This window comes from Mastigoproctus giganteus, chromosome 1 (genome assembly GCF_048544385.1).
Source record: "Mastigoproctus giganteus isolate SK-2022 chromosome 1, ASM4854438v1, whole genome shotgun sequence".
Lineage (NCBI taxonomy): Eukaryota > Metazoa > Arthropoda > Arachnida > Uropygi > Thelyphonidae > Mastigoproctus > Mastigoproctus giganteus.
This window is the reverse complement of record NC_143575.1, coordinates 64,958,317-64,975,815: the sequence shown is the minus strand read 5'-3', so window position 1 is coordinate 64,975,815 and position 17,499 is coordinate 64,958,317. Positions and strand designations below refer to the sequence as shown.

Below are 17,499 nucleotides of genomic sequence, written 5' to 3'. Positions count from 1 at the left end.
ATATTAAGAATGGCCCCTTAAGTTAAAAGAGAAATGAGAGCACAGAATACAAGAAAGCATAAACAACCATCTATAAATATTTTTACCAAATCAAGTAATGCCCAATAATAAAATTATTTTATTGAAACTTTATGACAATTAAAGGAAAACATACTTAACAATATAAATAAAACAGAACTATTTTGAATAAAAGTATTTAAAAAAAAATGATGAAAACCAACAAAAACAAGCCTATCACTTTTTATGAAAACCAAAAAGAAAAAAACCTTGGCCAACAATTATAAAATTTTAATATTTAATTATAATATTTTACCATATTATTTTTATAACAATTATAAAAAAATTGCAAATAGAAAGAAACGGCATGCCTGAATATATAAATATAAAAGAAGAAATAAATGAATGCCAAAATAATAAAATACTAAGCTATAATAACTATATTTTTAAGATATGTTGAAAAACAACAAAATAAAGCTAAAAAAATATATGCTAATCCATGAAAGAGAAAGCAATAAAGTAAAAGGAAATGAAACCAATAAATAGCATATATGAACAGTAATATTTAAAGGCATTTCAATAACAACAGAAAGCTGTTTGCATAAAGTTAAGAAATACCTAATCTTAAGCAATTGAATACCAAAACAAGCAGTATTAATATTTAAAAAAATTATTTGAATAAGATAAGAATAAGCTGAACAAAATAAATATAGTAAGTAAGTAATGCTATATTATGAAAAGGAAGGAAAACAATAGCATAGATATGATCTACTAAATAAGAACTAAATTATCAGTAAATATGCAATAACCACAGTAGTAAAACTCTACAAGAGAAAAGCCACCTTACCTTCCAATCCATAGCAGCAGCAAAGGAAAATTATGAAACCTCCTAAACAAAGAGATGGACTGGAACAAAGTATCCCCCTCAGTAAAAGCATCAAATATCCAAAACTCCATAAAAAAATAAACAAATAAAATAAATATATATATTTATTTTATTAAAATATATGCATAAGTGCCCTGTTGTCTTCACCACATCTGTCTGACCATATGTAACAGCTAAACTCTTAGTGGATGGATTTTTATGAAATTTTATATTTAGTTCTTTTAGAAAGATTTGCAAAGCCATTCCAAATTTCATTAAAATCAGACAAACAGAAATCTGGAAATTATTATTTGTTTTTTCTATACAGTCTGTATGGAATCGTAAAAAGAAATAAAATAAAAAAAAAAAGAAAAGAAATATCGATACATAACAATATATGTGAAGCATGCTTGCTTTGCATGTATTGTTATGTATCACTTTTGAAGAGATATGAGGAGAAAGAGAGAAGGGAGTAACAAAAAGGTATATAAGGAAAAGAGTAATAACCATTATAGAAAACAAAAAAAAACTATACTTTTTTTATGTTTTTTTTATTAAGTGTTCTAAAAAGCAATAATCTTTGAAATTAATTGGTAAGAAGATAACTATATTTACTTTTCACTTCTATTACTAACAAAAAAAATTCAGTTTATTTAAGACAAAAAAATTTAAGACAAACAAATTAGTGTGTCATGTTAAAACATGACACTCTAATTTGTTTCATCTCTAAAAATTTCAACAGATTTCATGTCCCTATGCATACTAGAAACTGTCTCATCTTCTCCATCACATAACATGACACTACAAAAATTATCCTAATATAGAAAATGAAAATACAAGAAATTTTTTGAAAGCATTTGTTTAAATATTTAGCACAGCAAAAAATATAAATATCCCTGTTAAAAAATTTTTTAAACAACAGAAAAAAAGTACATTTTGATATTCTGGTAATGACTGTGTCATCTGGAATCAATGGACCAGAAAAGTTATAAGAATTCTTCAGAAATTTAACCAGTTTCATTCCAGGATAATATCGTTCAAAGAACAGGTCTAAATGGAAGTCAGATGAACTAAAGATCATGGTGGAGAAGAACAATGCATGGGATGCATATAAATTATCAGGTGACAGAAGCCTATGGTAGATATAAACTAGTCTGTACTCAAGTCACAAAGGAGGCAAAAGCAGATTAAGAGAAATATTTAGCAAAGAATGCAAAGAAAAACAGCACAGAGTTCTTTACTTATGTAAATTCTAGAAGCAGAGGGATGAATCAGATTGGACCACTTAACATAATGGTTCGACTATTGTTGATCCTGCTCAAGTAGCTGATAGACTGAATGAGTATTTTGCATCTACATTCAAACATGAGGAGTTATTCAAGGAGGGGAATGCCAGAAATTTATCGAACTCTAACAGGGAAATAAGTGATTTTGTTATAACTGAGAGCAAAGTGCAGGAGAAACTGTTGAAGATAAACATAAGAAAGGCACCTGGGGTGGATAGGATCTATCCAGTTATACTGAAGAAGACAATAAAGGAAGTAAGCAAACCTTAATTATGAGAGCTTCCTTGGTATCAGAGGAGGTCATCATGGACTGGAAATGTGCAAATGTTTCCCCAATAAAGGAGATCAAAAGGTGACACAGGTAATTACAGACCTGTTAGTTTAACTTTTGTTCCAGGGAAATTAATGGAGGCACTGGTTAAAGAAGCATTGTAGGATCATCTAGAGAGACTTCAGTTATAGCTCGGACACAGCATGGGTTTGTTAAGGGGAAGTCTTGTCTGACTAATTTGATTGGATACTATGATGTAGTCACAAAGGAACTGGATGCAAAGAATAACTTTATCATATATTTGGATCTTAGAAAAGCCTTTGATACTTTTGCACATGGAAGACTGCTGCACAAATTGGAGCAGTGTGGCATTGGAGGCAAATTGCTGCTTTGGATAAAGGGATGGCTGAGTAGGAGGAGACAGAGAGTGGTAGTCAATGGACACTGCTCTTCATGAACTAATGCTATTAGGAAAGCCCCCCAGGCTACAGTGCTGGGTCCATTATTGTTTTATGTATTTATTAATGATATTGATGAAGGTATATCAGGCTTAATGTCCAAGTTTGCAGATGATACGAAGGTTGGCAGGGTTGTTAAGGACACTAATGACAGTACACTACTGCAACAGGATCTAGAAAAGTTGAGCAAATGGGCTGAAAGGTGGCAACTGGAGTTTAATATTGACAAATGTAAAGTACTGCATATGGGTAGCAGTAATTCCAGAGTAATGTATCAACTGTGTGGTACTACACTCAGGGTGGTAGAGAATGAAAAGGATATGGTAGTAACTGTGCAGTCAGATTTGAAGTTTTCTGAGCAATACAGACAGTCTGCAAGAGTAGCTCATGGTGTCTTGTCAATAATATACAGGAATTTTTTCTAGCAGGGATAAGGAGGTGATTATCCCCCTATATAAGGCAATGGTCAGGCTACACCTTGAGTACTGTACACGGGTCTGAAGGCCTCATTTTAGGATGGATGCAGTGCAGTTGAAATGAGTACTGAGAAGGGCAATGAGATTGGTGAATTGAACAAAGGATTGCTCTTACGAAGAAAGGCTTAAGTTCTGCAAACTGCAGTGACTGGAGACTAGGCACCTGCGAGGTGATCTGATTGAGGTGTATAAGGCCTTGAATGATTTGAGCAAGCTCAAGGCTGATGGGATTTTTCCTCTTTTTTCCAGATTAATCACCTGAGAGGCATAAATTCAAATTGAGGAAAGACAGTTCTAGAATAGATGTGCAGAAATTTGCCTTTAGCTAGAGGGTGGTTGATTTCTGGAACAAACTGCCATCTGTCATTCTAGAAGTTGACAGCTTAAATAATTTCAAGGCAGAACTAGACAAGTATTTGGAGTGAATGAAATAGGAAGGGTTCCCCCCCCCCCTCGGCTGATGCTCTGTAAGCTTGCTTTCTTGCATCATATGCCACTGCTAATGATGCCAAAATGGCATTGGTGTAGATGTTTAGCCTTCCTTTCCAAGACTTGCTTCTTACAAAAAAAGAAAAATACTTTTAAACACTGGGTTTTCATAAGCGATGGTTCACAAAATAAGGTGAATACAGTACAGTGCAATACATAACAGCAATTGTTTTTCAATTCTTCAAATAGATCTCTGGGGTTGGGAATGTCCTGATTCATAACAACTGCAATAATACACCAACTGTATAACTGAAACTTTATTAAAATAGGAATAATATAGTATAAGGCCGGATCAAATTAAAATGATAAAATAAAAATACAATATAAAGAATAGAAATTACACTATACGAAATAAAAGCTATAAAATCAACCATAGCTTTCAGAGGCGACTGCCTCCTTTATCAACGGTGAGATTTAACTTGTCATGGTACATCCTTATAACTGCAGGATCACGATAAAACGTGCTGCGAGCTGTGATCCTGTTATTTAAGGATGTACCTTGATAAATTAAGTCTTACTGTTGATAAAGGAGGCAGTCCAATCTGAAAGATACGTTGTTTTTATCGGTTTTAGCATTAGCATTAGTAGAGGCATATGATGCAAGAAAGCAAGCTTATTCAGCATCAGCCAAAAAAAAAAAAAAAAACCCAACAACTACTCCCATTTCACCCCTCCGTTTGTTCGAAATACCTGTCCAGCTGAGCCTTAAATTTGTTTAGGCTATCAACTTCAACAACAAGCGATGGGAGTCTATTCCACAAACCAACTGCCCGCTGGCTAAAGGCAAATTTCCACACATCTATCCGACATCCGTCCTTCCTCAATTTGAATTTATGCCCTCTCAGGTGATTATTCTGAGCAAGAGGAAGAATCCCATCGGCATTGAGCATGCTCAAGCCATTCAAAGCCTTATACACCTCTATCAGATCACCTCGCCGATGCCTAGTCTCCAGGCTCTGTAATTTGCAAAACTTAAGCCTTTCTTCGTAAGAGCAACCCTTTGTTCCATTCATTAATCTTGTTGCCCTTTTCTGTACTCGTTCCAGCAGCTCTACATCCTTCTTGAAATGAGGCCTCCAGACCTGTATACAGTACTCAAGGTGTGAATGAAATGCCTGACCAATGCCTTATACAAGGGAATAATCACATCCCTGTCCCTGCTAGAAAAATTCCTGTATATAATTGACAAGACACCATGAGCTACTCTTGCAGCTCGTCTGCACTGCTCAGAGAACTTCATATCTGCCTGCACAATTACCCCCAGGTCCTTTTCATTCTCTACCACTGTCAGCGTAGTACCACAGAGTTGATACGGTGATCTGGGGTTACTGTTTCCCATATGTAGTACTTTACATTTGTCAATGTTAAACTTCATTTGCCACCTCTCAGCCCATCTGCTCAACGTTTCCAGATCCTGTTGCAGCAGCATAGTATCAGTAGTGTCCTTAACAACCCTGCCAACCTTGGTATCGTCTGCAAACTTGGACATTAAGCCTGATACACCATCATCAATATCATTTATAAATACAGAAAACAACAATGGACCCAACACTGAACCCTGAGGAACTCCACTAATAACATTAGTCCACGTTGAGCAGTGTCCATTGATTACCACTCTCTGTCTTCTGCCACTCAACCATCCCTTTATCCAAAGCAGCAATTTGCCTCCAATGCCACACTTCTCCAATTTGTGCAGCAGTCTTCCATGTGCAACAGTATCAAAAGCCTTTCTAAGATCCAAATATATAATATCAAAGTTATTCCCTGCATCCAGTTCTTTTGTGACTACATCATAGTATCCAATCAAATTGGTCAGACAAGACCTGCCCTTAACAAAACCATGCTGTGTCTGAGCTATAACTGAATTCTTGTCCAGATGATCCTGCAGTGCTTCTTTAACCAGTGTCTCCATTAATTTTCCTAGAACCGAAGTTAAACTAATAGGTCTATAATTACTTGTGTCAGCCTTTGATCCTCCTTTGTGAATTGGGGTTACATTTGCACATCTCCAGTCCATGGGTACCTCCCCTGAGTCCAAAGAAGCTCTCATAATTATGGCTAGGGGTTTGCTTACTTCCTTTGCTGCCTCCTTTCATATAACTGGATAGATCCCATCCACCCCGGGTGCCTTTTTTATGTTTATCCTCAACAATTTCTCCTCCACTTTCCTCTCAGTTATTAGAAAATCATCTAGCTCACTGCCAATGTTTACTTCACCTATGACATTCCCCTTCCTGAATAACTCCTCATGTGTGAATGTAGATGCAAAATACTCGTTTAGATTGTTAGCCACCTGAGCTGGATCCTCAACTGTTGAACCATCAACATCCAGTGGACCAATCTGATTCATCCCTTTCCTTCTTGGGTTTAAATAGGTAAAGAACTCTTTTCTGTTTTTCTTTGCATCCTTTGCCAAGGATTTCTCATAATCTGCCTTTGCCTGCCTAATCTCCTTTGTGACTTGGTTACAGACCAGCTTATATCTATCATAGGCTTCCATGTCACCCATTAATTTGTATGTATCCCATGCATTTTTCTTCTCTGTCATATGTCTCATTAGTTCATCTGACAACCATTTAGGCCTGAACCTTGAACAATATTTCTTGGTTGGTATGTAAAGCCTGGTAGCTTCCAAGATTAGTTCCTTGAATGCTTCCCATTTTGAATTTGCTGTTGGCAACATCATCAGTTGGTCCCACTGTATAGAATTTAAATACTGTCTCAGACCATCATAGTCGCCTTTACGAAAGCAAAAACCCTTCCCTTTACCTCTGATGGTAGTTACCTCCTTGAGTAAATCCCACTTGAGCACACTGTGATCACTGCCACCCAGTGGTTCCTTTATCTGCTGATTCCTAATGCATGAAGAATCACTACTGATAATCAGATCAAGAGTATTACTCCCTCTAGTTGCCTCCCGAACATGCTGGTGTAGAAAACAATCATCCAATAAATCCACAAAAGCCTTGCTAGTGTGTGAGTGACCAACCCACAAATTCCAGTCAATATCTGGGAAATTAAAATCCCCCATTATAAGACTCTCTGATTTACTGGCCCATTCTATTTCCCTGTACAGTATCTTATTATACTCATCAGAGTCATTAGGCCTATAGCACACTCCTACTCTCAATTTTGATTTACCTATGCTTATGTCACACCAAACTGACTCGACACTGCCCTGTCCATCAATGTCGACTGGCTTCACTTCCTTGGATTTTATGTGTTTTTTAACTAATAGCATAACCCCTCCTGTCCTGTCTATCCTTTCTATACACAATGTACTCCCCAAATTCCAGTTCTGCATTCCTTATATCTGTGTGACACCACGTCTCTGATATCCCAACAATATCTGCCTTTGATGTTTTGAGCAATACCTCAAATTCATCAAATTTATTTACTAAACTCCTAGCATTGGTGTACACGCAAGTATACATGCACCTGTTTCTATTCTTAGCTACCCTAACACAACCCATGTGTTTACTTGTACCGCAATGACTTCGAGCAGTCTCTGAAATATCCTGCATCTTGTTTTTCAGGCTTCTGCTCATTCCAATAGAAGCAGTGCAAGAATCTCTTTCACCTCTGCCAGTGGCTACTGTTAATCCATTAGTCTTTGTCTCCCCCCAAGCTAGCAGTTTTCCGACCCACCTAACACTGCTTCGATAGCATCAGCAAATATTCTGGCACCCTTTCTATTTAAGTGTATCCCATCCCTGTAGAAGCAATCTCTCCTGTTAACAAGTACATTCCAGGCTGAAAAAAATTCTACCCCTTGAGCCTTGCCCAATCTTTCCAGGGCCGAATTGATCGACAAGGCTCTCATCATATACTCCCTCCTATCGTGTCTGGGCAGAATTGCAGACACTTTCAAATTCAACCCTACTTCACGGCTTTTTTTCAACAGTGACCTGTACTTCTTAAGTAATTCCGCTGGTCTCCTACTCTTAATATCATTAGTGCCAACGTGTACAACTATATCACCTTTTGTGCCCTTAAAAGATGATATCTGCTCTACAACGTCATCAACCTTTGCCCCTGGCAGACATACCCTGGTCCTGTTCTACCTATCCTTTTTACAAAACATGTTCCCTGACAATAGAGTCACCAACAACTACTAGTTCCTGTGGGACCATCGCATTCTGTCTTGGGGGCTGCCTCTGTGTTGCAAGATGACCAAGTGCAAGCTCTGGCGTTGATGTGGGCAGCTGACAGCTTGATGCGCCCCTCAATTTATTTCCTTCGAGGGCATCCACCCTGTCCTTCAAGGTTTCATATAGGCCCATAACAATGCCGAGTTGTCGCCTAATTTCCTTGCACTCCTTGCATCGTGCACACACAAAGACATCCCCCATGGCAGTATCATGTCCCGTACCCGATTGCTCCGCAAACATCAAGCAAACAGTGCATCTTAAAAGGCTGTGATTCAGAGGGCAACTGCCCCCCTCAGTTCTCCCGAGTCACAGCACTCCCATTAGCTTGAGCCTTTTGCTTTGCTGCTCTGGTCAGAGTCATGATTTCGATTTAAATGTCAATAAAATTACAATTCAAGAACAAAATTAAAACCTTAAACTTGTATCTTAACACAGTTATAACGCTATATTTATTTTTCAGTATCGAGTGTTATCTACGAGTTCCCTTTATATAACTTCCGTATCAAGTATGTATTAATTATTTGTTACGTTTGTACTCTAAGTCGTTATATATATATACAGGCATACCTCGGTTAACGTTACCTCTGATAACGAAGCCTCGATATAACGAAGTCCGCAATTTCAAGCCCCATTTAACATAAAAAATATTCCAATTTAACGCCAACGCCTGACAATCATCCGATTGGTGACTGACGGCGATTCGTTACGTATTCCCGAGTGCTCCCGAGCTGCGGGCGTGTCTGTTATAACAGTTTTGCACGTCAATAGCTTAATTTAGTTGTTGTTTACATGATTGACGTTGTTTCAGTGTGGCGCATTGCAATAATTGACGTAGGTTCTTTGTAGCATTACATAACGTAGATTTTGTAAATTTTATTGGAAATATTTTTGTTTTAGTTAATTAAAATGTCAGAATCAAAGAAAAGAAAAGCAATTTCTTTTGAAACTAAACTAAATATTGTACGACGTGTTGAAAGCGGAGAAAGAAAATCCGATGTGGCACATTATTTAGGATTAGCGCAATCAACTTTAACAACCATACTAAGTCAATCAGAAAAAATAAAACAGTCTGCTCAGAATTGTACAGATGTTACAGCGGCAAAATTAACTCGCTTAAGGAATCCAATTTTAGTAAAATGGAGAAAATGTTAAGTTTGTGGATAGATGATATGTCACAACGTCATATGCCTTTAAGTCAAATGGTGATTCAAGAAAAAGCATTATTTTTGTTTAATCACCTGAAATCTAAACAAACTGAAGAAATTACGGAAACCTTTGGGGCTTCTCGTGGTTGGTTCGAGAAATTTAAAAAACGGGCCAGGATTCATAGTGTAAAATTAACAGGAGAAGCTGCAAGTGCAGATGTTGAAGCTGCAAATAAGTTTCCAGAAAAACTAAAGGAAATAATTGAACGTGAAAATTTTCCACCAAATTTGGTGTTCAATGTTGACGAAAGCGGTTTGTTCTGGAAACAGCTACCAACAAAAAGCTTCATTTCTATTGAAGAAAAATCAGCTGCTGGGTTCAAAGCAGCAAAAGACCGTTTAACGTTACTCTTTGGATCAAATGCCTCTGGCGATTATAAATTAAAATTGTTATTAGTTTACCACTCAGAAAATCCGAGGGCGTTAAAAGGTAACATAAAAATGAATTTACCTGTAATATGGAAAGCAAATAGAAAAGCGTGGGTTACCAAGGAGTTATTTACTGATTGGTTTGTTAACCACTTTTGTCCTGGAGTAAAACGGTATTGTCAAAAAAACAACTTTGAAGAAAAAGCTCTTTTGTTATTAGACAATGCTCCGGGACATCCTACTGATCTTAACACATTGGACACATGCATTCCTGTCAAAGTTGTGTTTCTTCCAGCAAACACAACTTCCCTGATTCAACCATTGGATCAGGGAGTAATAGCATCATTTAAAGCTTATTATCTGCGTCGAACTTTAAGCAATTTAACTGAACTAGAGGATAAAGAGGAAATGACAGTTAAAACTTTTTGGAAAAACTACACCATTAAAAACGCAATTGAAAACATTGATAGTTCTTGGAAAGAAGTCACTAAGAAATGCTTAAATGGAGTTTGGCGCAAAATATGGCCAGAAGTTGTACTAGAAGAAGAAAATAACATCCAAGAAATTAGAAATGAAGTTATCCAGATGGCTCAATCAATAGGTTTCGAAAATGTTGATGAAGAGGATGTTAGAAATTTATTGAATGCAGAAGATGATTGTTTTTCAGTGGAAGATTTAGAAAACCTTGTTAGCAACGAAGACAAAGATAATGAAGGCGAAGTTAAAGAAGTTCCTGCTGAAAAAGTGTTAACAACCAAAGATTTAAAAAGGTGCTTAAATGACATTGAAAACGTTTTAAATTTTTTTAATGAAAATGATCCTGATTTAGGAAGAAGTGTTATAGTTAAGCGATCAGTGTTAAATGCAATAACTCCGTATAGGCAATTGTTAAATGAAAGAGAAAAAAAGCATAAACAATCAACTTTAACCTCATATTTTAAAATGAGATTTCACTTTGTATGTAAGTTGACTGTTTATTTAATTAAACTTTTCTTTGTTGGAAAAAAAGCTTTTCATTTTCTTTACGTAGGAACGTATCCCTATTCTGTCCATAGTATTTTTACCTCTGAAAACGAAGTTTCGCTTAACGAAGTAATTTCGTGGAACGCATCCTATTCGTTAATCGAGGTATGCCTGTATAGTTAAAAGTACAATTTAATTGACAATGAAGTTTAACAAGATTAATAGATCTACTGATTAATTGACAATATTATATTATGCACTATACTATACAAAGCTAATGCTATCGAATTCCGGATATGCTGTATCGCGTTTCAGTAATGAGTGTTATCTACGAAATTCCTTTATATAACTTCCGTATCAAGTTATGTATTAATTATTTATTTTTACTAATTATTTATGTTCCGTAACCTAAGTGGTTATATGTATAGTTAAAAGTACAATTTAATTGCCAACGAAGTTCGACAAGATTAATAGATTTTACTGATTAATTTTCACGTAACAATGGCGGCCTATTATGAACGGTAAACACGTGGATTTGATACCCTTTCCGATACTAAGTAATACCTACAAGTATCTATCTAAGTTACTTTAACTTTAAGTACCGTAAATAGGAATATAAAGCTACTCTAGAAATAAGTTAATATGTCAAATTAAACTAATAAAGCAGAAAATAAATCAGAAAAAACGTCTCTGTTCCAAGAGCGGCAGAAAGGCACGTCCGCACAGGAAACTCTCGTCCTCAAACTCCCTTTTATTCCATACAGTGTAATTTCTATTCTTTATCTTATTGCTTTTATTGTACAATCAGTATATTTTATTTTATTCTCATTTTAATTTGGTCTGGTCTTATATTCCTATTTTAATGAAGTTTCAGTTATACAGTTATTATGAAACTGTTTTGCAAATGCTCTTGCAACAGAACTTGAAAAAAACCAACAGACACTGGAGTTATTCTTCAAAACAGATCATCTTATCCCCATTCAACTGAAAGGGTGTGTTATCTGACCTTTTTTGTTCTATTAAGCTCTGAAAGGATTTATCCCATCTACAGAAGAGCTAAGAAAGAAACTAAAACATATCAAATCTAACAAAACCACCTGATTAAGATGTTCAAGGTTTTGAATGGATTGAGAAAGCTAAATGCTGATGGCATTCTTCCTCTTGCATACAGTACACTCATGAGGGGACATAAATTTAAACTGAGGAAGAATGTTGTAAGATAGATGTGCAGAAATTTGCCTTCAGCCAGTGGATAGTTGATTGTTTAAACAACCTCTTTCTGGAGTTTTAGATATGGGCAGTTAGAATAAATTTAAGGGAGAACTAGGCAAATTATTAGAGGAGATGGACAGACAATTTGGGAAGTGTTTTCCCTCCCTTATACTGTATAAGCTTGTTTTCTTGCGTCATTTGCTGTTACTAATACTAATATTACAGCTCAGAACAATAAGTGCTTATAATCAGTGATAAAACTGCCACAATGGCCAGATCTTTTAATATACCCACATGCTATGCAAGATCAAGTTCCCTTAAACATTTTCTATATTCCAGATAACACAAAAATAATCCCAGAAGATTCATCTATCAGACAAAATTTGGATGAAATAGCATCTGTGTTGGGGATTATTACAAAAGATTCCTGATGATATGAGAGGGAGAAAGAGAGAGAGAGAGAGAGCACTTCAAGGATATCCAATATGGGCGGTATGAGAGGTCAGATCCATTCCATCCTGTGGGGTGGAATGGGATTCCAACTCAGCAGCTATCCCATCTACATATTCTTCGTATCAGAGAGCTTTCAATAAATTCTACTTAAGTGTTATAGATCAGAAACCATCAAAGAAAACAAGGAATTTAATGAAGAATATACCAATCTTTCCAAAGGGTAGACTTTATCCCAGTAGAGAAAACCAGGTCTTTTCCCAGGTAAAATTCAGATTTGCAGTTAAGTAACCACAAATCTCAATTGGAAAGAGACAATTCATTTCAAGCAGTCTCAAAATCACCTTAACACAGACTGATTGGGATTCAAATGTCTAATTCTAATACAGCATTGTGATAATTGTTAGCGTGGTAAATTAATCATTTCCTATTCACTGAAATTTTAAAATGTAACTCTGAAATAATCACTGTTACTATTATAATCTGTAAATAACCTCATGCTCATGCCATGCCAATCAAAATGTATGGCCCACAGAAGTTGCAATGAGGATTCTTAGCATAAGAAGTCAACTACTTTGTTTTATTATCCATTTTTTTTTTCACCAACTAACTTCAATAACTATTAAAAAGTTTAATATTTATAATTTAATGCATATAAATATATAAATTTAAATTTAATATAAATTTAGTGCATAAAAAAAAATATATATATAATATTTATTCAAGTTATATACATTTGCTCACTGAAAACTGTTTCTTCACAAAATACAGATCAGTAAGAGGATATCATTTTGTGAGTATATCCCCCACTGTCAATGCATCTGATTTCTAATAAAAATGTTTTATTCTGTTTTGTTCATATTTTCTTTTACATGCAATCACTAGTTACCAAAAAGACAACTTGCAAGCTTTGTGAACTCTTGTAGAATAGGAACTGGCCATGGTGTTCTCAGGTTAGTATGTGCAAATCACAGGTAGGCTGTGGGTTCGTGTTCATGCCATGCCAATCAAAATGTATGGGGCCCACAGAAGTTGCAATGAGGATTCTTAGCATAAGAAGTCAACTACTTTGTTTTATTACCCATTTTTCTTTTTTTCAGATTCTAGTTTCTATTTGATTTTTAATTGGGCAGAGGAGATATAATCATTTAGTTTCAACCAAAAAACACTAAATACTTTTATGTAATTTGTGTTTTAAAGTTCGAACTACATTTTAGTACCTTTCATGTTTGGGGTTTTCATAAAAAAAAAAAAAAAAAAAAAATATGCATGCATGGACGCGCTGATGATTTCCTGTGAGGCTAGTGTTTTTTTGTTTTTTTTTTCATTTATACATCCAAAATTTCATCAATGATCTATAAGAAACAATAATTTTAAAGAACATAAATTAAGAATGAGTGAACATTTCTAAATTAGGTTTATTACATTCAAACTACTTGTAATAATTTTAAGTATATCAGACTAGTTTATAAAGAAAGTTATTAGAAAATAAATAAATTGTAGAAACAAATAGATGATTACCCTAACTAAGTCATGACTTCCATCTTTTTTATCACCACAGGACCAATTTAATACTCTTTTGCCTAGTGGATCATCCCAAGTATAAAGAACACAATGATGTGGTAACAATTCACGAAATACTTTGCCACTATAGTAATAAAGGTTATAAAAATTCATATCAGAACAGAATAAAATAATACTACTAAGCAGGAATGTTTTAATTATGTTAAGGAGACAGCAACAAAGAAACTAACACACAATGCTTCAAAATATAGTCTTAATATAGTGGTTGAATAGCAATATTGGAAGGATTAATGTTAGATACAGATAACTCATTAAGTTTAAAAATAAAGTTTATTTTACAGTAAATAGAACTATGACATAAAATTACAATACAAAGAAACATACTTTGTTTGCACAGTGTATAGCTGTATATTGATGTACAGATAGCCTACCAGAAATAATGAGACTTGTTCTTATAAACAAAACATGAATTTATTAAAAGAAATTAAACCATTTATCTGGAATGACTGCTTTAATGTCTTGAAATAGACTTTCTACTAATTTAAAGTATTTAGAGCTCTATTTGAAGAAATCAAGAATCTCTAACACAGAACATTCCAAAGATGTTCACTGATACAGTTTTTTATTAATGAAACTGCAAACACAATAGGTTGAGGGCTAGGGCACTATGTTGGCTACAGTAATGCTATGATGTTATTTTGTTTAAACCATGCATATGCAATCTTGATTTTATATCATGAAGCACAGTTGTGCTGATGGTGCTAGAACCACTTCCATAAAATCATCACAACTGGATCACATTGGGCCATTTGATATTCATGGGTTAACTGTTGATAACCCTGCTCAGGTTGCAGACAAATTGAATAGGTATTTTGCATCTAATTCACACATTTTTTAGGGCAGGGGATGTCAAAAGTTTATGAAAGTCTGACAAGGAGCTAAATGATCTTGTGAGAACTGAAAGAAAAGTGGAGGAGAAACTGTTGAGGATGGAAATAAAAAAGGCAACTGGGGTGAATGTAACTCTCCAGTTATACAGGATGATACAGGAAAATAGTAAATATTTTGGGAGGTTTTAGTATTGATTATTCTGAGTAAAAAAGTTCATATAAACATGTATCCAATTCTCAATGGATATGGAGATACAGCTGTTTGAAACAAGTGTGTACAGTGCCTGAATCAGAAACAATGAGTGATCATTGAATTATAACCACCCCTATGAAAACTGAATGCGACCTGTTGACCACGTGAGGTACGAGAGTGTACAGTTAGCATAGATAAGCTGTCAGTGGTTCAATAGGTAGTAAAATTCCTAGCGTGATGGTAAATGGAAGGATTTATAGGACTTTTATAAAGGACAGATTGTGTGTGCTTGAAAAGCTGCTGGCTCAATTTCCCAAATGGCTGAAATGGTGGGGTGTTCGAGACCCACCGTAGTTAAAGTATACCAGGATCAGCATCAAAATGGTAAAACAACAACCTGATGGCAAAACTGCAAAGGTCAGCGACGACCCGTACAGGTGCACCACTGTTGAGGAGCTGACTACATAATACAACATGGGCCAACCCAGAACAATATTCATGCGTTGCACGCTCACACATATGGGCTATACCAGTAGACAACCCCTACATTCTCCTGGTGCAAAGAGCATGCAAGTTGGACATTAGAAGACTGGAAGAAGGTGTGCTGGTCAGATGAGACATGTTATTTACTCAACGCCGTGGATGGTCGTGTATGGGTTTGGCATCCACAACATGACTCTTGATCCATCATGCATGGTATCAAAAGTACAGGCCTGTGGAGGCAGTTGTATGGTGTGGGGCATGTTTCACTGGCAGGAACTTGAACTCCTGGTGCATGTGGAACAACATATCAGTGGTCTCCGCTATCGTCAACTGCTTGCTGACTGTGTACAGCCAGTTATGTTACACTTTTTCCTGAATGGTGTCTTGCAAGATGACAATGCACCGAGCTATTGGCACTTGTTGTGCAGAAATGGTTTGAGGAACACAGTTGTGGCTTCCAGCATATCGATTGGCCTCCAAACTCCCCAGATATATGGAAAGGCATATCAGGCGTCTGGATACACGAATCACCTCCATACCTGCATTGCTGACCACATTACACACCGCTTGGTTGGCTATACTTCCTGAATGCTTCCGACATCTTGTTGAACCAATGCCACGTCGAATAGCTGCTGTACTGAGTGCAAAAGGAGGACCTACGAGTATTAGGTAGATGGTCATAATTCAGTGATCACTCAGTGTATAAACGAATTGTACTGCAGGTCAGTTAGCAACAAGGAACCTGGTGGCCAAAGTACATGCAGTGATGATACTAGGGCACTTGTATGTTGCAACATGTGTACGTTCTAACTACGTTGCAACATGTGTACGTTCTAACTACATTGCAACACATGTACATTCTAACTACATTGCAACACATGTACATCCTAACTACGCTGCTACACAGGCTATACCAGCAGATGACCCCTACGGCATCCTCTCCTAACCAAGGTTCATCGGCGTAAAAGACTTGCCTGGTGCAAAGAGCATTCAAGTTGGACTTTAGAAGAGAGGAAGGTGTGCTGGTCGGATGAGTCACGTTATTTACTCCACACCGTGGATGGTCATATACGGATTTGGCATCCACAACATGAGGCTCTTGATCCATCATGTATGATATCGAAAATGCAGGCCGGTGGAGGCGGTTGTATGGTGTGGGGCATGTTTCACTGGCAGGAACCTGGACCCCTGGTGCATGTGGAACAACATATCAGTGGTCTCCGCTATCGTCAACTGCTTGCTGACTGTGTACACCCCACTATGTTACACTTTTTCCCAAATGGCGATGGTGTCTTGTAAGATGATAATGCACCGAGCCAGCGGGAACTTGTTGTGCAGGAATGGTTTGAGGACACAGTTCTGGCTTCCAGCATATCGATTGGCCTGCAAACTCCCCCCGATATCAATTGCAGAGAGCACTTGTGGGACACTATGGAAAGAGATATGAGGCACCTGGACACCACAATCACCTCCATACCTGACTGCATTACACACACAGCTTGGTTGGCCATACCTCCTGAATGCCTTCTGACATCTTTTTGAATCAATGCCACATCCAATAGCTGCTGTACAGAGGGCAAAAGGAGGATCTACAAAGTATTAGGTAGGTGATCATAATTCAGTGATCACTCAGTGTATAATCTGACGGTTTGGTGTTCAAAGTGTTGTGAATGCTGGGCATTAGCCTTAGTAGATGCATATATGCAAGAAAGCAAGTTTATGCAGAATCAGCCAAAAAAAAAACAAAAAAAAAAAAAAAAAAAAAACACACTTCCATTTCACCCCTCTGTTCGTTCGAAATACCTACCCAGCTGAGCCTTAAATTTATTTAGGCTATCAACTTCCACAACAAGGGATGGAAGTCTGTTCCACCAACCTGCTGGCTAAAGGCAAATTTCCGCACATCTATCCTACATCTGTCTTTCTTCAATTTGAATTTATGCCTCTCATGTGATTATTCTGAGCAAGAGGAAGAGTCCCATCGGCATTGAGCATGCTGAAATCATTCAAGGCTTTGTACACCTGCATCAAATCACCTTGCCGGTGCCTAGTCTCCAGACACTGTAATTTGCAAAACTTAAGCCTTTCTTCGTAAGAGCAACCCTTTGTTCCATTCACTAATCTTGTTGCCCTTCTCTGTATTAGTTCCAGCAGCTCTACATCCTTCTTGAAATGAGGCCTTCAGACCTGCATACAGTACTCAAAGTGTGGCCTGAC

General features: G+C 36.6%; 1 protein-coding gene across 4 annotated transcripts in view; it reads right to left on the bottom strand.

The window, feature by feature from the left end:
- Vps13 (vacuolar protein sorting 13C) overlaps window positions 1–17,499 on the bottom strand; it is a 1,645,987-nt gene that overhangs the window by 269,333 nt on the left and 1,359,155 nt on the right. For all 4 annotated transcript variants that reach the window (XM_090373229.1, XM_090373247.1, XM_090373239.1 and 1 more), the window contains one exon: window positions 13,714–13,840. In XM_090373229.1, coding sequence (XP_090229355.1) covers window positions 13,714–13,840 — 127 coding nt within the window. The remainder of the gene's footprint in view (window positions 1–13,713; window positions 13,841–17,499) is intronic.